Genomic DNA, 26,083 nt, shown 5'->3' with positions numbered 1-26,083 from the left:
GCAAGCTTATTAAAGCTGTAGGTGATAAGATCAAATCTTATAACCTAATTTATGGAAAACAACAGTGAACTATTCATATGGGCCATTTGTGGCACAAATTCTACAATTTAGTTCAACCTGAACCTCAAAATAATGATACTGAAGAGGAATGAGCTCATCTATTGTTACCTGTTTCGATTTTCTATACTCATTCTTACGTTCAGGGTAAGTAGTGTCAAAGTCAAGACAACACACACACACAAAAGGAATAACATAATAATAAATTGCTGTTATTTATTTATTTTTTTTTTTGGTAAAAAAAACTCAGTTCTGCCACTTGAAACTGAAGATTTTTTTACAACTGATTTGGTTGCCTAATACAAACAATATTATTTTTATACCAAGTAAAATGTGAACTTCAGCCTCTTGCATCATCTGAATGTCATTCCACACAGCTTTGGCAAATAATTCATATGCCTAATAAAACAAATGAAAAACCAAACAGATTAAATAAATTTTCAGTAGATCATAATATTTTGTAGGGCTCATGATGCTCACAGGATAAGGGTAAATTGCATCATTCATTATTGGGTGGCAATATATATATATTTATATATATATATATATATACCTCTCTAAAATTATGTTTTCATGTAAAAAATACATGTACTGAAATTCCATGCAAAAGGAGGTGTAATTACATCATCATCATCATTATTATTGCCAACACATTAAGTCATCTTCAATCTCAAATTTAACACGGTAAAAAATTCATCCGGTTTTGTTACATATAAAGTACAACTACGTAACAATATTTATTAATAATAAATACATATCTAAAGAGTCTCTTAAAAATACTACTCAAAATTACACTAAACTATACCTGTTTTCCATGAATGCCGTGTATCTAACTTAATTAACTAAAATGAAAGTTTAACAATTGCTTAAAACGATTTAGAGATTTCTCTTGCCTAAGATTGCAGGGCAGACTGTTCCAGAGAGTTGCACCTCTATAGCTAAAGCTCCTTTTTAGGTAGTTGGTTCTTGGTAAAGGGACATTTTATTTGTTTGTAGAGTCCCTTAAGACATAGCCTAGCCTGCAAAGCAGGCGTATTTTGGGGCGGGATCCATGAATTGTTTTCAGGAATGACGTTGTCCCGCCATCTTGGACGTTAATACTACCAGAGAGTTGGGACAAGTCAAAAAGTGTTTTTAAGGGAGGGGTAGATGGGTTTAAAATAGGGGAGGGGGAGGGGAGGGGAGGAAAAATACTCCTCCCTCCTCCCCGCGCCTCCCCCCTTCCACCGCCCCTCCCCCTTAGTCTTTTTTGATGCTTTTCAAGATGGCGGAAACGATCAATGTACCTCCGAGTTTTCATTAAAAAACGCCTGCTCTGCAGGCTAGACATAGCCTGATGCACTGCGCTCAGTAAACATAGAGGATAAATAGTCAGGAGCTTTGAATTTGACGCTGGGTGATTATTATTGTGTTTCTATCCTTATGCTCCTCCTCCTCATCATCATCATCATCATCATTATTGCCAACACATGAAGTCATTGTCAAGCCATCATCATTATCATTATACCTCTTTTCCTAGTCATTTCATCATCATCAGCATCATTTACTTATTTTTCCCAAGCGGTTTTTCTTGGACAACCTAGTTTCACCCATATATATACATGTACTGCCATTGTTTGGATTTTCCTACAGCTGATTCAAACCAAAACAGCAAAATATTGATTCAAATGGTTCGTCCTAACATTGTCTCTCTTCAAAGGCTCTCTGTTTTTTGATTTGCAACAAGTTTGGCGAATGCAAAGTCTGAAAGCAGATTCAAGTGCCAGTGTCATCCACAGTAGAGGTAAATCATACAAACTGTAACAGTAAGACAAGTTATGCAATGAACAATATGAAACAGAAAACCCAATTATTTCTTACAGAGACTACTCAGTCTGCCAGCTGAAGATAGACATTCAGGGAACAGGTGAAACTTACATAATTTTCTTGAGGTCCATTGATGCTATATTCCATTCTAATGTTGATGCTTTCCTCCCCCCCTAGTGGATACAGTGATCCTGCAAATATACAGGGGCCAGCCAGTATTGGAAAGGGTTTCTGGACAACGTACTGAAAAAAAAAATTATTGCTTTGCATGAATATGTATAACCTAGTGACAGCCTTTTATCATATCAAATCAAACTTAAAACTTACTGAATAATCCTCAGCATCGTTGTTAGACACTTCAGTACTCATGCTTGATAAAAGCCAGTCATATTGTGTTAGAGACTCAGTGTTAATAGCACGAAGTATTGTTTGTAGACCCCAACGAGCTGGACTGTCTTGTGTGCGGAAGACATACCCACCAATGCTGAATACCTCGCCTTCTACAAGGAGAATGAGAAAAATTACCTTGAAGATGTCCAATAGCTGCAATAGCAACTTCCAACAAAAAACTGGGCAAGGAATAATAAGCTGAGCTATACCGAATGGCTTAGAATGACTTCTTAATAACTACATTGTACAAATCAGTCCCAAGAAGACAATTTTGTTATACACTGTAAGATGTTGACCTGGATGCCAACTTTTTAAGACTGACCATGTAATGTAAATTCTAAAAAAGTAATGGTTAACCCTTAAAGTACATGCACAATGTCAAAATGTCATCAGGAGAAAAGGTTTCAAATAGAACAATATAAAATGATCACTAAAGGGAAAATGCTTTGATCTTTAAATAAATTCTCCCTACTAATTCATTAAAGAAAATTATTGAGATCAGTCTGGAGAATTTATATGTGGATAATGGGGCTTAAAGGATTATAGTTAAATTATCTTAGCTTATAGTGCAAGATAGTGACAGTAGTATTATAAGTATGTCACTGTCATACCTAGTTTACTGGAACGAATAAAGCTTTGATTGTGTTTTAGGAGCCCTGTAAGTTACCTAATTTCTCTTTGATTGTTCCAATGTCCTCTTCAAACATGTGATACCTAATTGATGGAAGTTAATAGAACAATAATAAGAAGTTTCTATAATTTACACTTAACAAAAGTTATTTTACTACTGACAGATAGTGATTAACTTTGGCAGTCTAGCTCTTATTCTTATTTTTTTTTTAGTCACAGTAAATATTAGAAATTCTCAGTCACCGCAGAAATAACACAATAAAATATTCCAAACTTTGCAGTTAAGGCACTTGTCACTAGCACATAAATGATTTTTACAGAGTAGCCTTGAGAAATAAGACCTCATTTCTATAATATTTAACAGGGTAAGTAGGTAGATACACTAGATGGTAGCAATCTTTTACTAAAAGTACAAACAAGAAATGACATACTGTTCTGTGTGTTGTCTTGCCTGCTGTACCAGTGCAGGATATGGATTGTAAGGCAATTCTACTTCATGACTCAGTTGTTTGATCCAAGTTTCTATTACTTTTACCAAGCCTGTTTCATCAAAGTATTCATTTATTATGACATCCCTGTCTTTACCACTGGAAACTGAACTGGGAAATGTCACCAATGTACTCCTACAAAAAAAATCAGATAGTGATATATACTATTCCTTTAATTAAGGTGACTCACATCACATAGTTTCCAGAAATTTTAGAACTACAATAAAGTCACAGGAACTAAAGAGAGAAAGATGAATTACTGACGCAATCAATAGCCTGTGAACCCAGATGTATTTGTGGTTGGTCATTACTTCTCTCCACCTAAAAAGTAATGCTTTCGGGTGGAGAGAAGTGACAACCAGAAATTTGTCTGGGTTAGCAGGCTATGCAACTAAATGAATTCAAATATTTTTTTACCCCAGTCAACACAACCAGTTACTGTAAAGGATTAACTACTCTCTGCATTTCAATAAGTACAGTCCTTCAAGCAATAATTGCACATATCTTAAAATATTTACCTTGAGTCTGAACTTCCTCTTGAAGTTGCTGTCCTTGGAATATCAAAGACAGGGGTAACATTAACCCTTTGTGATGAATGCAGCGGTACATGATCTGGCTCCTCACTCTATTAATGCATACAAAAATGTAGTGAAAGAAAAAAATCATCAATAATTGGGGACACTATTTTTACATATCCTCCTTGGAGATTGGACTGCTATTTTAAGTGGTCATCTCAGCTATGCAAAGGTTGAGCCATTTGCAGGGCAAGGTTTGCACCTTCATTCCTTGGTTAATACCCTGAGTATTGTGCAAATAAAAAAAAAATGTGAGAAATAAGAAAGATGTTTTTCAGTCAAAGCCTTTCTCTGCATTCGACAAAAAAAAACACAACCAGCACTAGAACCGCTGCCTCATACAAGGAAAAAAGTACACATACCTTCATGGCAACCTAACAGACCGTGGCTACTTGGCAAATGTAAATATACTGTGTTTAGCCCCAGGCCTGTAGCCTGTTTTCTTTACAGTTTAGTAAAAACCCTTTACTAGTAACTACAAATCAGATATGTTCAAGTTGCACACAATTTTATCACCATTCTTTCTATAATTCTGTGCTTTTGTCCGGGCAACCTAAATTGTAACCGCGCAAGTATCCCAGCAAGATTACTTGCCCGGCTGATGACTTTGCTAAATAATGAATATGGATCCCTGTGACTGACTGTAATACCTAGTAGAAATTGGAAACACAATTTGGTGTGTGTATGTGGGGGGGAGGGGGGAGGGGAGGAGGGAGGAGGGGGTAAACAAGGTGTATTATGGTCTATGCGAAAATTGTAAATAACACAAAACTATAAACACTGCATAATCAGGTCTCCAGGGAAAAATAATTCATGTGTGTATCAAATGTCAAATCAAAACACTTGCATGTTTTGAAATCTCCAATACAAGATGAGAGAACAAGTTATTTATGGTCAAAGTGTTTTGATAATTATTCTAGAGATGTAACAAAAATTTAAAGCGTCTCTTGCTATGTTAAACATATACACACTTGTTCTTGCACAAGATCAGACTAAGCTTGTTAACACTCGAGTCAGTAGTCTGACAGCAAGAAACATTGTAGACTTTGAACACTTGAACCGGGCGACTTACTTACCCTAGGGCTGTATTGATCACGAAAAGTATCTTCCCCTCTTGCACTACCAACATTTCTTTGTGCCCTAGTGTGATCTATCAACCTTTGTGCTGCATTTTCCATTCTTTCTCCGACACAGCGTTGTCATGTTTGTAAATTTTCCAGCGGGAAAACAGAAAACATGCATGGAGGATATATGGCCGGTTTTCAGTATATGAGTCTGGAAACTAGGGTCCAGTTTCTGACCCTGAAAATCGCGTGATTCGGACTTTTTAGAGTTTTTAGATTCGTGCAAGGTACCGGTGCCGGGTTATCAAGGTCAGTGAAGCAATATGCAAAAGAAAGTCGCCATTATTGGAGCTGGAGCTGCAGGCTTAACTGCAGTCAAGTGCTGTTTAGACGAAGGTCTCGAACCTGTAGCTTTCGAATCAGATCCATGGCTTGGAGGCGCTTGGAAGTACACGGAACTCTCAGAAGAAACCGAACGAAGAGGCTGTGTGTTTTACTCTACGAACACAAACACCAGCAAGCACACGAGCTGTTATAGCGATTTTCCTATGCCTAAAGACTGGCCAAACTACCTTCCACAGCAAAAGTATCTCGAGTATTTTCAACTTTATGCCAAACAGTTCCGGCTGGAAGAGAAGATTCGTTATGAGTCAAAAGTCACGTCAGTGGAGCCATGCACGGATTTCAATCAGTCTGGTCGATGGCGAGTGCATTATTTGGATAAGAAACTAGGCAAGGAAAGAACGGAGGAGTTCGACTTTGTTATGGTTTGTACTGGAGTGAATTGGGACCCTCGAATGCCACACATTCCAGGCATGGATAGGTTCAATGGTGACGTCATTCATAGTAAGGAGTACAGGACATGGAAAAAGTTTGAAGGAAAGAGAGTAGTAGTGGTGGGCTTTGGAAACTCTGCAGGTATTTAAAGATATTTGATTAGTAAATTGATTAGCTTAATATTTTATTCAATTTAAATGAAAGAATTATGTTAAGTCTAGTTTTCATTTACCCGCCTACCATCCTGCTACATATCTGCTAGCACCCCCTCTGACAACCCCCTCCACCTCGTCCGGTGCCTGATTCAAATCTACATACCTTGTATAGCGCACTGGGATACTGTACCGTCATATGGGAAAACCATACCCAATTTCAAACCAAAATGGGCAAAGTGTATACCCATTTTCAGACCAAAACAGCGCAAAAAACCTACTCAATGGGGTGGCACATACCTATATGGCATATATAAGGCAGTATCCCCCCCCCCTCCCCGGGACTGTTAGTCATTTGAACATAATGTGATCTTTAAAAGCTGAAGATAAAACCTCATTTACCTTCACCTTGGCAAACTGTTGCAATGTAACTGTAAAAGGTAACAAAGCTCCAGGCAAATTGATTGTTGACTACCTACTTTCATATTGTAGCAAGTCTGTGCAATGCAAATTATTTTAATCTGTGGTCACATTGAAGCAGAGCACTTAATTCAGTTAAATCCACTCATAAACCTTTATATTATGTTATCTTCAGGGGACATTGCCTGTGAGCTAAGTCACCATGCATCACAGGTTTATCTGAGTGTTCGTAGTGGTGGTTGGGTAGCTTCTCGTTTGGCGGACAGGGGAGTACCAGTAGATTGTACTTTCTTGAGCAGATTTGTTCAGGCAATTCCATTATCGATCCGTGCTCAAGTGTTACGTCGCAAACTGGATGCGAAGTTAGAAGTAGCAAACTTTGGCTTGGGGGGTGAGCAGCCACCCCACAAGAGATTTCCAATTATAAATGATGAACTGCCAAACCGCATAATGACTGGCTCCATTCAAGTCAAAGCAGACATCGCCAAGATGCAGGGGAGCACCATTCAGCTAACAGATGGCTCTAAACTAGATTGCATTGATGCAATTATCTTTGGCACTGGATTTAAGTTCACCTTTCCAATTTTGTCAGACACGCTTCTACATCCAAAAGACACGCATGTCCCTCTCTTCAAGTATGTGTTCCCACCAATGTTAAAACCAGGCACTCTTGCAATTATTGGAGCAGTACGTGTGAATGGTCCAGTTCCACCAATTGTTGAGATACAGTCCCGCTGGGCAGTGAGTGTTTTCACTGGGAAATCAAGACTTCCTGATAGTCAAACAATGATGGATGACGTGGAGCTAAGACAGAAGACACTAGAAGCTAATACTGTAAGATGCTGCCGTGCCTTTCATTTGGTAAGAAAACAGTCTATAATGGCCTTCTTTTAACATGCTGGGTTAGCTGTTGCGACTTCTGGGTCGATCACTTAATTAAAACGAAAGAACTTACTTTTACAGTTTTTTCCATTTTGAGCCCAAAGTTTGCAGGACGTACAACTTTGTACTCCAAACAATCGTATGTGTCTGTCTTAGAGAGAATTGACTGTTAATATATGATTAAAATGCCAGTGAACGCAACAAAATGGACTGGTTTGTTAGCTTGGATGTGGGCTATTCTTTATATTTTGAATTGAATATTTGATTACAGGCCTGAAAAGCTATTGGAACTTTTGAGAAATGGGCCCGAGGCCCTCATCATATTTTTGGGCCAACGTGGCCCAGAAAAATATTTTTGAGGCTAGGTCTCCAACTTTTCTTGGGATCTGGAAGAGTGGGCCCCCCTCTCAGTTTAAGATACCACTAGACTTAGTGTAGTTTTCTATAAAGGTAAGTATAAAATGACTTTCATTTGACTAATTTTACTCTTTTCATTCACCTAATTAATTTTTTTCTTGATTTTTACGTTACCCTTTAGTTCCCAACAATAGTGTAGCTCTGTTGTAGGTAAAATCCATTCCCAGGTTAAACCTGAAATTATTTTCTTTTTGCTCCCCTGAATAAAGATTTAGGGCTAGGAAAGAAGGGAAATTCCAAATCAAGTTAGATTGTAACCTGAGAAAGGAATCACAGGAAAAAAATAACAGATTCCCATTTTTGGATATTTTTGGGTATTTAAAGAATACCCACAAAAATCCCAAATTTGGAAGAGTGAGACAAGTCCCAATCTGGGAACTTGGTTGGGAATTCCCTGGCTGGGACTTGTCTCACTTTGCCAAATTTGGGATTTTCATGGGTATTCTTTAAATACCCAAAAATATCCAAAAATGGGAATCCGTTATTTTTTCCTGTGAATTTACCCGCAACAGCACCACCAATGTTTCAGTATATAGACTTCATTCAACACACAATGCCTTGATTTACTCTAACAAAGAACTAGCGCTTGATAGAGACAGGCCATCAAAAATGTGACTATTCCATAGTGTTTGAGCTACGCCCCTCCACTGGCTGGGTGTTTCATTATTTTGGTCAGACTGTTTAATTACAGTTTGGGTTGCATAAAATTCTATGGACATTTTCCTTTTAATGATCATTGTCAAATTATCATTTGCCGACAGGTGAATGTCATCAGCTATATGGATGAAATTGCTTCCTTGATTGGTGCAAAGCCAAATCTTTGGCACCTTCTCACTACAGATCCACAGCTGGCCTTCAGATGTTTCTTTGGTACATGTATACCTGCTCAATACAGACTAATGGGCCCAGGGGCTTGGCTAGGAGCTAGGGACATTATCATGGGGGTGCAGGATAGTACACTTCTCCCACTGAAGACAAGAAAAATAGACCCACAGGATGGAACTAAGAAAATTATGAGCCAGAAGGGCTCCAGCCTGTCATGGATGTTAGGCATATTTGTTGCACTCATACTGTTCGTTTTGATATTCCTTTAAGCAGTAGCTGTAATTTAGTGGACTGTGTGTAAACATACATATTTACTCTTTAACCTTTTCACTCTTACTGAGAATTTTATTCATTTCTGAATGGATTGATTTCGTCAATGGTCTTTAAAAGTTTCAACTGTGACAGGTGTCTTCGTATTTCAATATTTATAAACTGATAAATTATTATTATAAAAAATTCTTGAGAACATTTCATTATTAATTGTGATATTGTGATATGTTAAGACGGAATTTGCCCTTGATAACCATCACAGATAAAAATAATAGTTATTAACATAAATAATATTAATAATAATATTACAAACAAAAACTTACAGACTGTAACAATAATTATTATTGTTAGTCTTGTCATCTCCAACTCAATACAGTATAGCATCCACTACTAGTAACTCTCAACACAGACAACACCAACCAACCAAACGAACAGTTATTTGGAGACAGTTTGGACATTTGAGAGCTCAGGAACTGATAACCCTGTGGCCTTGTAAGTGTCCCCAGCTAATTGGAGACATTTTCCAGATCAAATTTTAATTGGGATTGTTGGTGTTTTGAAGAGAGGGGTAGACTGGTGTCAAACTTAGACTACATAAGTGAGAGGCTAGTGGTCTCACTACTGCCTCATCCCTCCTTGCAGAATTATTCAGACACTTGATAGTGATTTGTTGTGTGGATAACAGTGTCCACCTTTGAACAACTGTGGACAGCAGTTCAAAATCATGACTCTTGGGTGGCAGAAGAAACAACCAGCTCCCTAGGCAGACCCCTATGGAAGTGAGTGGGGCTACTTACTTACGTACAAGACGTTCGACTACAGTTAATAATAGGATTACCATTGTTATATACATATATTTTTTTTCACCTTTTCATTTGAGCTTTTCTTTGTTTCCTAGTGCCCATTTCTCCTTCTCTCTGGAAAGCTGTTTTGTTCACATTCATGATCGCAAATTCAATAGTTTTGGAGAGAATATGATAAACTATCAGTTTGTTCGCAAAAACAAATGGACTGGTTTGTTTGCAAGAACACACGCTTTTATTCCATGCCTGAAAAGTTACCCACCAGGGCCCAGTTGTTCGAAGGCCAATTAGTGCTTAACCCGGGGTTAAATTTAACCTGGGTTTCTTTTTCTTGTGTTCAAAAGCATTTTCTTGAATAATTTCTTGTGTTATTTTTAGAGCTTCCACTAATCAACTTGTAGACAAAAAGAATTAAAAGTGAAATGCTTTTTAAGCTTTCAAATATGAATTCAAATCTCGCACTAACCGTGGGTTATCTTAACCCAGCTTTGAACAACTTGGCCCAGGACTTACAAGAACCAGGCCGTTGGTCCTTTCTTTTCAGGCAAAACGAAAATAAACCAATAACAAACAATGTTTAACTTTGTACGTAAATATCATTTTATTTTCTATGACTGGGTCTTACAATAATATGTTTAACGTTTTTATTACAATAAAAATGTCTATTAAATGCTTAATATGAAATAGAGTTCGAAAATAAAAAATATAGCGAAGTCTACCAATCTACGGAAAATTATCAGAAAATATGCATTGTTAAGTCTGTCTAATAAATTATTTACATGACAAGACAGACTCGGGTCCGTTGGTTTGGTATATATGGGCAGACAAGGGTGGAGAGGAAACAATTATGAACCTCTGGTCCATTCACAAATACTGTCCGTACACAATGTTGTATTATCTACATTTACTATCTACAATCTCTATTATTTAAATTCTGCAGCTAAGACAATCTGGTTTCCTTTCAGCTCAGTCCAGATTGGTAATTTTTTCCCCTAACTATTCACTGCAGACATGGCTTTTTCAAACTGAGGCAATTTCTGTTCAATTGAGCGAACCTAACGTCAATTAACTGATAATTTTGAGGGGTTTGTGGAGGGTGACAAAACATTAAATCACTAAAGTTAAAATTTAGAGAACACACCCCAAGAAAAAGACATTTGTTTCTACCTTGGAACATTCAACAAAAAAGAAGCACAAATGAATTTATACAATCGTGACTACTGGGTAATCATCCTAGTAGTGACAGACATTTTTAAGGATTAAGCAAGCACACCTTAACGCCAGATAGAGGGGTTTACATATTTTAAGAGCAATAACTTGAAGCATTTTCTAGCAAACAGGCTCTAACAATATTCTAGTACACCAGGTTGGTTTTGTTTTAGACACTTTGTATTTGCTTGTCAATCACAGGGAGAACAAGACGTTATTTCAAACCTGGAGTAACCTGGGGCCTTATTTTGCACACTCCTTTACCTCTACCCACTTGCCATCTACATTCACAGAAAAAATCTAAGATTTACAGGGGTTTCAGTAACTTCATAAAACTCTGACAACAGAACTGCACCTCACTTCAAGTTTTGCAATGATACAAATATCTTTAGATTGGCCAATTTTGATACTATGTATCTTAGAAAGCAGTTTTGTTCCATGCTTGTCAAAATGCTGTTTTAAAAACCGGCCCTAATATTTCATTGTTACCCAAAGGCAATATGTAGTTAGTCAACAGGGGCCTCTGCATGATGTGACATCCCCCTTGGTCATTAAACAGAATTTGTCAACTTTGGTTACTTTCTAATAAATTCTTAATAGTACTACAAAACAGGTCATTAAAAGAAAACCAGTACATTAATCAACACCCATGCTTAAGAGTGCCAAAAATGTTATTGATCATAAATATTTCTTGGTGGAGGAATACTATTAAGGAAAATAAAACGTTTTTACTAGTGTTAAGACTTCTGTGATAGTTATTTGAAATATATTACTATTAATAATCTCATCAAAAGGTTAATAGTGTTTCTAGACAACCGTCAAGTTGTTGTGGTGGCTGTGAGGATATAACAATATTAAAATATGATTAGGTTTAACCTAGGTAAATGTTAATATTCCACAATAATCATATGTAGCAACTGTAGTCCTATTTTAAAGAACAAACAAGAAAGAATGGTAGAAAAATAATTACACAAAATATCATTAAATGTTATAAATAAGAAATGAGAGTTTACAATACATGAAATGTGCGCAAAACATTACAACTGAAAAGATAATTGTGATCAGCTTTCTTACAGTGAGGGCTGCTATGAATGCACTTTCTTGAATGGCAAATACAAGTAATATTGTTCATAAATACATTGAAATAAATCATACAAGGCTGTGGTGTGTTTGCTAAGACGAAACAAAGCAGTACTGAAAGCTCAGACTCACAAGCCAAATACATGTATATCAAGTTTCTACTCCAGCATAGCCATACATGTAAAATTATGTCCATAACTCTTCACGCATTAATAATTATGTCAAGCTGAATATTTTCAGGCTTTAATGTGATTTTTTAGTTAATTGGGTCTCAAAGCCTCCATCTTAACTATGCAAATTTATACATAAGCCTTCAGTTAATTTCTCCCTTCCAAACACTGCGAACATTTCCAGTTTTAGAAATCACAAATTCTGAAATTAGAATAGATTAAAAATAGAAGTCTTGTATTGATGATGGTACAGCATATACTTTGTAAACAATTGCACAACACACATAACAAACAATGTGTGTAGATATGAGAATGTACAGCTGATTCAGAAGTACTCTTAAACTTTACACTAGAACCTACTTTCACTATGCTAACCGATAAATATTTCATTCATATGATATCTTAATATTCATGTATTTTGTAATGATTTACAACCATCTACAGTTGTAGCTTATTAGATTCTCAGAATTGGTATAAAATTCTTGTGATCTAAAATACTTTCCAACAGTTCTCTTAGCTAAAACAGTGCAACATCCATTGACAAGCTGCAACCCAAACCTATCATCCTAAAAAAATTCATACACTTGTCTAACTGTTTTACTTATTTAAGCAGGCATTTGTCTTCTTGAGAGACCAAAGATACTATGATTGAGGTTATTTCTGTGTCAAGTAATTAACATGACAAAGATGCTAAATTATCATCAAAGGGACCAGTTAGAGCAATTTTAGTCAATTGAAGCATTTACAGTTAGTGACCATTCAAAACTAACTAAAGGTATTTAAATTATTAGGTAAAATTTTATAAGGAGAAAAAAAAAGCACAAGGCAGGTAGACACGGGCAAAACTACTTCTGTTCTTTGGTTATTGCAAGTCAAAAGCTCATAATAAACAATTAGCAAAACAACTGAAATACTATAATCTAGCAGCTTTGTAATATGACAAATTCTACCGATGAGCTATCGGATTCAAAGTTCTCAAAAGCAGGATTGTAATAAAATATAGAATACATTACTTTTATTTAGTAGTACTAAAAGGAACTAGAGCAGATAAACCTGTAAAAAGCCTCTGATACAAAAAATGCCTTCCTTAATAAGCTCTGAGCTTTTTAAATAACAATAAACAAAGTAAATAATAATAATAAAGGAGATTGTTAAACAGATAGAGAGAAAACCAACATATTTAGAGTACTTTACTTGTAAGTACAAAGAAATTCCATGATATTATCCTTCTATTTCCTAATACACACTTCTAATCCTTAGACGAGAACTTACAACAAATAAAAATGCATTTTGTAAGAATACATTCACTCCTTCTTTTGAATAGTCACTTTAGGTACTGTCTCATTAAATTATTAATATTAATTTATTATTTATAGGCTTGAAAAACTTATAATGGACCTTTTATCCCTATTCCCACCACAAAATAATAAGACACTCTTTAAGAGCTCAGGAAATGTTGCACTTAACATCTCCATTTTACTAAAAATAAACATTTGACTAACACCTCTTAAGTGTCACGAGCTTGGCTCTTGTACTAATTTTAACTATGAAGACTGATTTTCCAACAGAACGGAAAGTGTGTCATGGAGTTGGCATAACATGTACAGATGAACAGGAAGACAAGAACGTCTGTCACGGGAAACAGGATCCACAGTCAGCCATGACAGCGCATCATATGTCTGTAGTATTGACCTTTAAGTAAAATAATAATAATTTTAAAAATAATTATGCACATCTCAGTCCATTTGTTTAGCAGTATTTCAACATAATATCATACAGTCAAACCCATATTAACCCAATAGTGACCAAACATCAGTTTCCTTCGCACAATATCCACACATTTTAATAAGGGTTCATCAGGAATTGGTCTGAAACCTACTTGAAACATCAATTTATTCAAACGCAAGCATGTTAAAGAATTTAACATCTCTTGCAAATAATACATGTAAAATGTCCAAAAATTGCACAATACCAGTTTTAAGAGATTTCTGCGAAAAGGTCTCAACATGAACCAGGTATGCACATATATTTTGAGCATTTTTATGGTCGGTTTGATTGCTTAGCCACATGTAATCACGTAAAGAGGACAATAAACGTCTATTTATCAGTCGTCCCTTTCTATTTCAGACTCTTATCTGTCATCAACTTATCAAAAACAAAGCCAAACCACTCGTATTTATTTTGGGGTGGCTACTTAATAGGGGTAAAAAACAATTAAAAACCTTCACCAGGACGACCAAGAGGTGGCCATGGTCACTTAACAGGGGTCGCCACTTAATATTTTAAACCCTAATATCAAAATAGAGATTCTCATTTACTGTCCCTATCCTTTTTCAATAGAGGTAGTGGGGAGAATTTGTTGAAATATCAATTAGACTCATCTTCCCTGATCATGTACTCAGTTCTCATGACCACTCTGTTTTCTAAAGCATTGATATTATAAGAAGAAATTTCATGCTGATCACTCTTAAGGCTTAATGGGTTAATAGGGGTTTTACCTATAGTATTTAACTGAAAATAATTTGGGGATTTTGATAACTGGCCACTCATATAGGGGTTCAACTGTATCTGTAATAGGATGGGCTTGTCAATTGTAAAACGTTTCTTCCTGGTTAAAGGAGCTGTGTCAGAAAATTTATCAAAATTCAAACAGAGGGAATTGCCACCAAACTGGGTGAAACATAAAAATAACTGCCCAAAATGTTAAAAGAAGACTTGGCTAACCTTAGCACATGACAGGGTGACTTAGTAGCTAGGGCATGCCATGAAGTCACAAAACCATTGATTCCTTCCATTATGTCTGGATTATGGATGTGAAGAGCAGCCTGTACAGAGAAAGAAATAAAATCCAATATAGTTACAGCTATGGTAATGATGTCAATTAAGATTTGATTAACAGCTTCACTAAAAAAGGACAGTAATGTGACCACATGTATGACATCTGTTACAAGAAACATTGTTGTTCTAGTTTGCTACAAGAATTTCAGTCTCCACTTTTGACCAAGACATATTTCGACAGAGTAAACTGTATTGAGTCATTACCTTTAGCATAACAGGATCATTTGTTTCTGAGTGAGAAGAGTTTGCCCAAAACGTCACTGGCATCTTTCCTGTCTGCACAGTTGATATCATGTACCCCTGCGCTTGTGGGACAGCAAGGCTGTCTTCACCTTCCTGCCCATGGGATTCTGCAGTTGTAGTGTTTGCCATTGATGGTGAAGGTGTGGAATGTAAAGGTTGAAATGGTGAAAGTCTTGAAATTGGTTGAAATGGTGAGGGTGCGGACATCGCAGGTGATGCAGCAGACAGCTTTGGTGGGCGTGACAAGGGTGGTGTCCCCTGCATAGGAGAGGAATCCAATGGAGATGGCATCATGCAGCTTGTTGGAGACAGTGGAGGTGGCGATGCATTCAACAAAGGAAACAAATGCCTCAGAGGGTCTGGATCATTCTCATCATCATCCACTCCAGCCAAAAGAATGTCTGTGTCAGTTACAACAGTCTCAGTTGTTGTGTCAGGTGAGGCATGTGACTTGGTGTTGGAAATTTTGCCAATGGAACACTTCATTGATGAAACTGGCATTACTGCAATGTATGTTTGTGATACATCTGGTTTTGGTACAGTGCCAACAGATACTTGAGAGTTGCTGCTTCCTTCAAACAAGGCAGTGACCTTTGGTAAAGCTGAAAAAAAAGGGTTTCGAAATTTAAAGAAATGTTCAATGTTTCAACCAAAGTGAGCCTCCAGCAAGGCCTTTGGCCTTTGAGGAAAAGACCTGGTAGCATAGCACAGCAAGAGTACAAGAAAGGCAGGTAGTAATGATGAAAATACAAAGACGAGGAGAATTTGTTGAGACAAAAGGCCATTTTCATGATGACAACATTTTGACTACAACTACCACAATTCATTTCCTTTTGCTTTCTTGTTTAATTTTCTCAATCTCACTGAGGTTTAAAAAACAATAGCCCTAATTTGCAGAAGAAAACAACAAACTGAAGGATGTTGGTAGTTGTAATAAAATGACATCATCATACTCTTGTCCTGTTGCTGCATGTAAATGTTACACATCAAATTTGTTCTCAGGTTAAAAATTTTTAACCTAGGTTGATTCTTGATTTCCTTTGTCTACTAGGGCTAGAGGACAACGTAAATTAAGAATCAACCTAGGTTAAATCAGAGTTAACCCGAGATCAAATTTGACCTGTAACATATATATGCTAAATTATTATGTACTATGAATCAACTGGTCATAGAACTGAAAGAAATGTCAAAATAAGTGCGCAATTACTGCAGTTGAACAAAATTTACCAGACACACTATCATATAACTTACAGCCGTAACCAGATAACAAAGACGACATTCAATTCACTTTAAAGTATGATCCTTGCAATTACCTCTTGCCATGTATAGTCTGATTGACGGCTCTGGTTCTAGCGAAGTAAGACTGGTTCCTAATATTGCTGGCCGATTTTTGTGTTTCATGGAGAAACAAGTCTTGCAAGTGTCCTTAAACATCTGGTCACCACTGAGCACAGACGTCTTGCTCAGTATTTCTTTCCAGTCTACAAACAGAAAGTAATAAATGCATTTAAATGCAATTTAAAGGAGTTAACAACTAAGAGCGCCTGGGTGCCTAGGTCAGCGGTCTTTGGCATGCGCATGCCCAGTGGCTGGCTAGATCGATCATGTGATTCCTTGGCGCGTTCAGTTTTACCTTCGTGCTGGGTTCTAGCGGCCATTTTCTTCCCCTTCCGCCCTCTCCCTAGGCTTATTGGGTTTTTCTCCACTGATGTTTTTTTTCAGTGTGACCGGTGCCTGTTCCTTTCCTTTGGTGCGGGGGCTCATGGCTGGGTTGCGCTGTTGTGCCAGTCATGGGGCCATTATTTCAATCTAGGGGCTGGCTGCCAATAGTGGAAGCCCTTGGATACTTCAGGCACGCAACCTCCATTTTAGCGATGCAGTTGTTAATATAAAAATTAATGTAAATATATGTAAACATGTTGTTTATAGTGGGAAAGCATTCAGCTGCTACTGAATCCATGTACCTTTCAGGTTACCTACTTATTAAAAGTGAGCAAGTAATCCAAGGCTGAAAAAGAGGATATCATTTGCTTACCTTTTAGTTCCTCTGGGCCTATCCTCCCAAGTTTGGTTATCACCAACCTCCAAGGAATAAGAGACGTTGCAATAACACCTTGACAAAATTCCCAAAGTTTTATGAGTGCCTTTGTTCGTGCTGCAGTCCTCCGTGGCCTGTTGTCAGGCCTTAGAGGTGGTTCAACTGATATGACACAAGATTCGATCAACTCTCCTACACTGTCCGTGCAAACAGCAAGAAGGTAGTTTTCATCATGGGAGAGACAATAACCACAATACAATACAGATGCATTCTGAGCAGAAGCCAGCAAGCTTGCAGCAGTCTCATCTCCTGTGTCTACTGGTGGCAACGGTATTGGCTGACACAGGACATAAGGTGCAGAGTACACTTTCGCATTTTCCACCTACAAAAATGAGGTACATGAGTTTTTCCTTTGTACAGCAATAACCCTTTGACAGAGAGAGCAATAAATAAATAAACTAAATAAACTGACATGAGAAAGTTTAGAGTTGTCCAGAGTAGGAATGTGGGCGGTGAATGACATTTACAACAACTGTTACAGAAGTCATCATCAAAGTCAAAGGTAGTTGCTCCGTGTCATGCAACGGCATTAAACTAGAGTGGTTTAACCTGATTGGTCAATGAGCTCATAAGTGGTGCATTTTGATCCATCTTCTGTCACTGAAAAACCGCCACAAAAACATTCCCAAGGCATCCCTTCTTTTCCCCAGAGCACAACCAAGAGCAAGAGAAAGATATGAGAAAGAGAGAGAGATCCTGAGCATAACGTTGATAATTCTGTGATGGTATTGTTAGTTAAATCTTGTCTGTTTTTGTGTAGTTAGTCTATTGTTTGGTTGTCTTGCTCAAGTTCACCAATAATTCAGGGTTTACAAATCTCTTTACTCTTTGAAGTCAGGATGTGTCCCCCTCCTAAAATGATGGAGTCATTTTTCCAAATGTAGAGTCACTTCATGCTATGTACATGACATACCTTATGCCTACTCTAGGGAAGCAGCTGGAAAGAAAATTTTACATATTCAACACACCTTTGTATCCTTTAACTAGGATTCAAACAGTTTAAAAAATTGCGGCTGGCAGAAAATATAATTCTGCTGAACATTTTTGGGTCCGAAGCTGGAGCCAAAATGACTCCCTATAAGAACTTTGTTGGAGTCGTGGATATATTTCTGGGGTACTTGTAAACCTAGAATAAGTCTTGTGCAAGATGCCGGTAAGTTAATCTTACCTCTCTCTGGCGAAACAGAGCCTCATGTCTAGCAGCTGGTCCAAATCCTGTTAAGGATTTAGCATTTATATTCAGCTGTAAGCTCTTACGACATCGTGAGAACACTGAGAAAGCCAAGCGCTTCAGCTGTGTAACGAATGTCAGAGCTGCATCACGACTACCAGTCAGAGTGTCCACTTGAAGAATCTGTTGAATTGGAACAACCTAAAAAGAAATAATACAAAGTTAAAACAATTATTTTGAAATTATGGCCGTTACATCTAAGCCCACCCCATACATTTTTCTACTTCATCCCCTGCCAATCACCACATTTGAAGGGGGTATGTGTGAAATTAAACCCCATGACATCTGATAAACAGCTAAATTCTCCTTTCATTTTCCAGTCGGAAATTTTGTAAATCAAAGGGGGAAAGAAAAATCAGAGCAGGATTTACTGAGGGCCTTATTGAAAACACCCAGGCGCCATCATTTTTGTACTTAACTTGGTGACCTATAACAGTCACAGGTATAAAGCACAAATCATCACCTTTCAACAAAACATTCCTACAATTGGCCAGAGTTTAGGTGGACTTACTGGAGACACAGTGTAAAAAGTAAATTCTGGGCTAACCTCAGGAAACAGCTGACATTTTGCAAAACCACCACTGGTTCCCCCCCGCAAAATGACGTCTGAGAAGCAAGTGCAGAAATTCCATACTGATCACACAACACTACCCAGATCTGGGTAGAGCATCTGATTGGCTAAAAATTTGCTTCAACCAATCAGAAGCACTAGCCAGATCTCGGTAGAGACATGTCATCAGTGCACACATGTCCAATATACACAAACAGATACGATTCGTCAAACCGATGGTCCATTGGTACCAATGGTACAATTGGTACCAATAGAAACTGATGTCATTCCAATGGTTCTATTGGCAGTGTGGCATTTCTGTGCTTTTTCTGAGACATAATTTCACAGGAAAACCAGTGGTGGCATCTCAAAATGTCAACTTTTCTCTCAGGCTAATTCTGGGCAGAACAGCAAAATTTTATACCTGAAAGATGACATTCTTTTTGCTTTCTGCAAGGTCAGGTGCAATCTCAGCAATGCACCGCAGAAGCCCTACAGAGGATGGGACATTCTCATCTCTTGAGTTAGTGGTGAATGGATTGACAATGTAAACAACAACAGTTGGTGGCTCATTACTGTTGTGCTCATTATCATCATCTCCAAATGCTGATGGTGCTTGCTCGGAAGTTGGAGTTCCCAGACTAAAATGACAAGAACAAATTGTGAGGAGCTGAACAACAACGACAAAGAAAAAACACGGAAATGCATGCATAAGTGATTCATCCATTCCTTTATCCATCCATACCCTGGCACTAACTCCACACTCACCCCAAAAAACAGGGGATTTATGGTGAACTTGTGTTTTCAGTACAGAGATTTAAATCAGACTAGTGACTGAAGGGTTTCAACTGAATTTCACTTAATTCTCTGTACCTAACTAACTCCTTGTAAGTGCAGGGTTTCCACATGTTGCCAATGCCTGATTTAAGAATTTGCACCAAGATTTTTTCTGGACTAATGAATCGATTAGTGCAAAATGAGAATGACCAGGAGAGGGGAAAAGCTACTCCCCATACATTCTCTTAAATGGAATCCACACCAAGGCAGGGGGGTCCGACTAAGAATTTAGTTCCCTGCACTATTCAAAAGGCAGAAAAAAACTCAAACTGATCATTTTTCCACTTTCATGCAGACAGAACAGAACAGAGGAAAAGAAAATAATAATTATAGACAGACCTGATTCCTGCATTTCTGTTTCCACCATCTGCTCCTGGTCTTTCTGTGCTGTCCATCCCAAACTTGGATGATATCTTATCCTCTGGTTTGTTTTCCTTTTCTGAGTCCAGTATTAGTTTGTCCAGATTCAAGGAAGCAAGGTATGGTCCTAAGCAAAATAAATAGCATCAGTTATGTGAACATGTTCAATACCAAAATGGTCAAAGTGACTACCCCCTTTTACCAGTAATAGTCGATTCATTGCATCAACTCAATCAAAAACTGTCAGGATTTATTATCAGCCATTTAATACATTAGTTTTGATCTGTAATTTGTCATCAACAATGGCAGCAACTACTGTTGCATACATCATGCCACAGTTTTTCAAAAGTTGGATAGGACTTTCTAATGGATAAATCGTTATCCAATGGAGAAGTATTATGAAAAACCAATAATTATGCTATCAACTGGATATTGATTTATCCAGTGGATAGTGCTCTTTACCTTTGAACAACTGGGGCCAGGAAGTTGGAATACAACTTTCTGGAGACCCACCATCATGCAATCCTTATCCTTTAACTCACCCAAATGATGTTTAAAAGCTTGAGCGTAGAGTTTAAGCTTTGCTCCATCAGGTGAACCACCTAAAATACATGAAGACACAAAGTTAGTTTGCTTACATGTACATTTAGTTAGAGTACAGTTGACTCTATTGTCCTTCTGTGAGAAGGACACCTTGCCCAAATGTACACAGAGAGTTGGTCTGTACCATTCTACAATCATTTCCAGCACTGCCTATCTTTGAGAGTGTTTACGGTATTACTATTATATAACTTTTTCTGGAATTTTTAATACACACACAACAACAACAACAACAACAACAACAGCAAAATTAAAAATTACTTTGATTGGTGAACCACTCATCAACATGTTCTTTTACAAGTTTCAATGACTTTTGCCCAATTCGCAGAATCCCATCTCTGAGCACCTTAGTGATGGCAACATGCTGTCCAAGTCGACAAGTCTACAAAACAAACAAGAAAAGACAGAAAGGACAGTTTTGTTACAGTCAAACCTCATTAATACGGACACTGAGGCGGCCACAGAAACTGTCTGTGTTAACGGGGTCTCCATTTTAACCCTTTAAGTCCCAATGGTGATGGACATCAATTTTCTCCTAATGATACCAATACATTGTCAAGAGATTAGGTTATGAGAATTAATAAAATGATCACCAAAAAGAAAATGATTTGATCTTTCATAACATGATTTGATCTTTCATCAAATTTTCTGAACACATTCTTTAAGGAAATGTATAAAGATCAGTTGGGAGAATTCGTTTCTGGATATTGGGGCTTAAAGGGTTAAGCAGGTTGAATAAATGGACAAAATGTGAAGGCTTTCTTTCCCCAGGGATAAGGCAAACTGTCTGTAATAATGAGGTGTCTGTATTAAGCGGGTGTCCATAAAGCAGCGGTTGACTGCACTACAAAACACTTGACTACAAGGAGAGGTTTCTTTAGCCAACACCAATGCTGGCAGATAAACTGGAAATGAACAGAATTTTAATCTTGTTTGCCAGCAGAATGTTTGAAAAACACTTGTGCTGACCAAACAGTATACAAAATATTAAAATTATTTTCACTCATCCATACCTCATAAACTGCACTGAACTCTTTGAAGAACATCTTTACATTATTCAACACCAAATCATTTTCTGGAGCGACAACAATGTATGCCACATCACGCTGACACGAGTAAGGTTCAAGCAACAGCTTCTCCTGTGATAAAAAGAAACAACAATCAGTGTATCATTAACAATAATAGGAAATGCACAATGTTTTCAACACAACAGAGTCCTATAACATTTTTTTAAGAATGTATAGTAGATAGGCCGCCTACGAAAAAAGCCAACTTTTCGTGTGGCCACCACTGGTTTCCCCCAGACTGCAAAAATTCCATACTGATGACTATCACTACCCAGATCTGTCTAGTGCTTCTGATTAATTAGCTGACGCAAATTCCCATGCAGCATGACTAATCAGAAGCACTACCCAGATCTAGGTAGTGATGCATCATAAGTTCAGAATTTCTGTGCTCGTTTCTCAGACATCATTTTGCAGGTAGTCTAGCTGTTGGCATCACAAAATGTCAGCTGTTTTTCAGGCTGATAGCAAAGTTGCCTGATCAAATTTACCACATTTAATTGCTACTTCCTTTAAATTTAATTCTTAGTTACCCAAAATTGCAGAGCAATTGGAGACAGTGACATCCAATCCCCACTGTATCCCACTGTCACAGAAGGAATAGGCTGTGAACGTGGCATTTCCTCATTACCTGAGGGGTAAAGAACAAGGTATAATTATTATAGAATCAAAGTAATGTGAAAATGAGAAAGGTAGGTAAGTGTAGAATCCAATAAACTAGAGTTGAGCCAAGTACAGTAGGTGAAAGAAAAGTAGTGGACAGCGAAGTAAGGGAAGGAGGGCCATGCAGGAACGAAAGAATTTCTCACACACAACTGGGTGTCTGGGTAATAGTGTGCAGGGGGCCTAGCCACAATGTTGGCTGTAAGATAACAGTTTCCTTGTTGCTGTTTGCCATTGCCTGGCCAAATCCCCACCCATCCCTCAAGCTGGGTATAGTTTTAGTGATTCCCTCCTGAGGACATTTCAGTGTCTCCATCATTGTGAGCCCTTGTTCCCCAGGAGTTTTCATTGCAGTAGTTAGTTGTTCAGTTTTTACCTTTTGTTTTGTCATGGCATGCAATCTAGGGAACTTTTTCACTGTTGTACTTGTCTATTGTGACATTTTGTTGTAATAAAGGTTAGGCTGCGTGGTTTGGCTTAACTTGGCTGCTAGTTGTGTGTGAGAACTTTATACAGTCAACTCTTGCCTTGCCGACACCCCACTAAAATGGACAACTCGATGAAATGAACGGCAGCTAAATCCCCGGCGTAAACAAATTACAGACATTTGACTGAAATAAACTACTACTATTATGGACTCTTGCTAATGAGGACACTACCGCCGCCCGGTTAGCTCAGTTGGGAGAGCGCCGGTCTGCTGAGCGGGAGGTCGCGAGTTCGAATCCTGGCCGGACCAACACTCAGGGTCTTAAAAATAACTGAGGAGAAAGTGCTGTCTTTGTAATGACATCTGCAAATGATTAGACTTTCAAGTCTTCTCGGATAAGGACAATAAACCGGAGGTCCCGTCTCACAAACCTTGTTCACATATAACTCTGTGGGACGTTAAAGAACCCACACACTATTCGAAAAGAGTAGGGGACGTAGTTCCCGGTGTTGTGGTCTATCTTCATCACTTACATCATCACTCATCATGGGTTGGGAGGGTTCAGTGGGCTCATAAATGGACTGATAGCGGCTGCCATCGGCGCCCTTAGTATGCTGATGTCCGAGCCCACTGCAGAAAGCTATGTAAAGAGGACATGTATGTTTGTCCTCTCAATCGCGACATTTACATTTACATTTATTTACCTGTAAATCCCTACAGTGTCTGCAATAAAGGCAGTTGACTGTATACTGCCCTAATTTTCAGTGTTAAAACTGACCTTTAGTTGCCAGATGATGAAGTTGTTTCCAAGACAAGGGTCCTTGTACAACTGTTCCATGAGGCTGCTCCCATGTTTTTCTGCTTGTTGATTTTTGAAGGGCATCTTGCATGAGCTGACGAAGACAGTTTAGAGCACTGACTGCTGCAGGTGGGGGAATGCTCTTCAGATAGCCACTCTCTGCTGAGCCTTTGAAAAAAAATCTTGTCAGTAATGAACAAGTGCTATAACAAAGATGGCATAAAACTCATGTCAAGAATGAAATATTTCCTCATCATGACAAAATAATTAAAGGAACAGGTCACCAAAGATAAAGATAATGCTTGATTGGTACATAACTTTTTCTCATTAGAACTTTACAAAATGAGTGGAGAACACTAAGAAAAAAAATAATGCATATGCATATCGATCTAAGGTTAAATTAATATAAAACATACTATTACTTTTACAAGAAAGCTTTGCCACTGCTCTTTGAAGAAAAATAATACACATTTCAGCATTTTGAAAAATCATGAAGGAGGTCATCCTCAGGAACCCAGGTGCATCTAATAAAAATGTTTCACCGGGATGGCAAATTTAACAGCAAAGATGTTGTACAGTTTACCAAAAGAATGGGAAAGCCCCTAATCACTTAACAGACCAGTTCCAGACTCAAGGAGGTATTTGAGTTCCCTTCTTATCGTTAGCGACCAGTCAGAAGCGGGGAATGCTTTTGAACTAGAACTCATTTGGTATGAGTCAGTGCCTTAAGGAGCTCTCCCATTCTTCATGGCCATATTGCCTGTTGGCTGTAATGAGGTCACCACTAATTATTTCATTCCGCTTAGCTAATTCTGGCTCTCCAAATAAGTGGATAACTCTAAGTTGGAAGCTTTATACAAGTCAAAATTCTGCTGTAGTTTTTTTTAACTTCTCGATGTCTGGACAGTGGAAGGAACACTTCCTTTCAAGTTTGAAATATTACTCTATAGGAGAGTTTAACAAATAATATGTTATCCTCATGTGATCACCGTTGCTAAGACTACATAATAAATCGCACCAAAAAACTTTTAAAGTGAAATGGTTTGGTATTATGTCATTGATGTTTGTATAATAAACAGGACATTACATGTTTGCTTGGAGATACATAATTTCCCTTCTGGTGTTGAAAAAAAAAATTTCACTAGTTTCAGTATTTTCATTAAGACTTCTAGTAGCAGGAGAAAGGTGTAACATTACAGGAGAATATTTTCAAGGAGTCCCCCTGTCTGAAAAAAATTTGTCATAGGCTACCGAACGTTAGCTGGAGAATTCTGCATAGTAAGCGGAGAATTCTCCGGTCTCTGGCGCCTAGTGAACACCCTGAGTTTGCTACGCTCACTTGTGGAATAATAATCAACACTCAAAAGGAAATTTTGTATCTCCGCTTGGCTAGGTAATATCCTCTATTAATTATCACTATCAAATTCAACACATAGGGGAAACTTACCTTTATTTTGTGCTGCCATACCAGAAACATGCTTCACAATACCCTGGCTTTTATACATTAGTTGAAATTTCAGGTTTGAACAAGAAAATGGTGATGAACACTGACTCACAATCTCTTCCAGTAAGCTAAAAGGAATTTGCGATGGTAAAATAGTTGTTGTTGATCCTTGTCTTCTTACAGTAAGAGGTTTTTTACACTCTTGTCCTTTAACTTCGAGCTTTACAATTACATCCTTTTTGGCTGGTATTAAATTTACTGAAGGTGCTTCATAAATGTCATCTGGGAACAACCCTGTTCCAGCAGTGAATTTCATTCTCTCCAGTGGACCAAATCCACAAACACATCTCTCAAAGTCTTTGCTTTTTGTTATTATTCCCTTAGTTCTTGAACCTTCTGAGGACTTGCAACACGAACACAGGCTGACATTGTCATAACTCTTGTCACTAAAGTAGTTCAACCAAGAGTCAGATAAAGTCAGAACCCTTGATAAAGAATTTACTTCTGGAAGAGGAGTTTGAAACAAGGGTTTCACAACAAAGGTGCTTCCTTGAAAAGCTTTTGGAAATTGTGAGGGCATGGAGAACGACGACACTGAAGAAGCTGGAGAAGCAGGTGACATTGCTGCAGAAGTTAAGTGCTTGACGTCACTGCTTACACTTGGAGGATGGTTATATGTGTACCCCACTGCCGGAGAAGGAGTGGCAACAGCAACATCACCATTAAGAGCATCAGCACTACTGAAAAAAAGAAAAGAGAACACATTAGATAGCTGTCACTGTTAGTGTTAATATTGGTAATATTGACTGAATAACTTGGAGGAGAACAAAACTTGAAACATCTGCAAGACCTACTGACCTCTCTACTTTAGTAACTGACAAGGTCCAAGATTTCTGTGCGGTCTGCTTTAAATG

General features: G+C 37.9%; 3 protein-coding genes across 3 annotated transcripts in view; 1 reads left to right on the top strand and 2 right to left on the bottom strand.

The window, feature by feature from the left end:
- LOC140953410 (uncharacterized) overlaps positions 1-3,443 on the bottom strand; it is a 29,748-nt gene extending 26,305 nt beyond the window's left edge. Inside the window, exons 1-5 of the mRNA XM_073402892.1 lie at positions 3,315-3,443; positions 2,921-2,967; positions 2,191-2,363; positions 1,975-2,106; positions 381-456 (exon numbers count right to left, since the gene is read on the bottom strand). Coding sequence (XP_073258993.1) covers positions 381-456; positions 1,975-2,106; positions 2,191-2,363; positions 2,921-2,960 — 421 coding nt within the window. The 5' untranslated portion in view covers positions 2,961-2,967; positions 3,315-3,443. The remainder of the gene's footprint in view (positions 1-380; positions 457-1,974; positions 2,107-2,190; positions 2,364-2,920; positions 2,968-3,314) is intronic.
- A 1,865-nt stretch (positions 3,444-5,308) lies between these two features.
- On the top strand, positions 5,309-8,837 carry LOC140951759 (flavin-containing monooxygenase 5-like). Its single transcript, XM_073401089.1, has 3 exons — positions 5,309-5,928; positions 6,535-7,220; positions 8,420-8,837. The coding sequence occupies exons 1-3, from the start codon at positions 5,334-5,336 to the stop codon at positions 8,750-8,752; spliced, it is 1,614 nt and encodes a 537-aa protein (XP_073257190.1). The 5' UTR covers positions 5,309-5,333; the 3' UTR covers positions 8,753-8,837.
- Positions 8,838-10,138: 1,301 nt separating this feature from the next.
- Positions 10,139-26,083, bottom strand: part of LOC140952193 (mediator of RNA polymerase II transcription subunit 13-like) — a 33,994-nt gene continuing 18,049 nt past the window's right edge. Inside the window, exons 12-26 of the mRNA XM_073401616.1 lie at positions 26,028-26,074; positions 25,173-25,909; positions 23,705-23,893; positions 22,370-22,467; positions 21,786-21,911; positions 21,034-21,154; positions 20,715-20,774; positions 20,152-20,299; positions 19,400-19,616; positions 18,363-18,566; positions 17,132-17,516; positions 16,410-16,577; positions 15,058-15,698; positions 14,740-14,840; positions 10,139-13,707 (exon numbers count right to left, since the gene is read on the bottom strand). Coding sequence (XP_073257717.1) covers positions 13,560-13,707; positions 14,740-14,840; positions 15,058-15,698; positions 16,410-16,577; positions 17,132-17,516; positions 18,363-18,566; positions 19,400-19,616; positions 20,152-20,299; positions 20,715-20,774; positions 21,034-21,154; positions 21,786-21,911; positions 22,370-22,467; positions 23,705-23,893; positions 25,173-25,909; positions 26,028-26,074 — 3,390 coding nt within the window. The 3' untranslated portion in view covers positions 10,139-13,559. The remainder of the gene's footprint in view (positions 13,708-14,739; positions 14,841-15,057; positions 15,699-16,409; positions 16,578-17,131; positions 17,517-18,362; positions 18,567-19,399; positions 19,617-20,151; positions 20,300-20,714; positions 20,775-21,033; positions 21,155-21,785; positions 21,912-22,369; positions 22,468-23,704; positions 23,894-25,172; positions 25,910-26,027; positions 26,075-26,083) is intronic.

Source organism: Porites lutea, chromosome 11 (assembly GCF_958299795.1).
Source record: "Porites lutea chromosome 11, jaPorLute2.1, whole genome shotgun sequence".
Taxonomy (NCBI): Eukaryota; Metazoa; Cnidaria; class Anthozoa; order Scleractinia; family Poritidae; genus Porites; species Porites lutea.
This window is presented reverse-complemented; position numbering and strand designations above follow the sequence as displayed.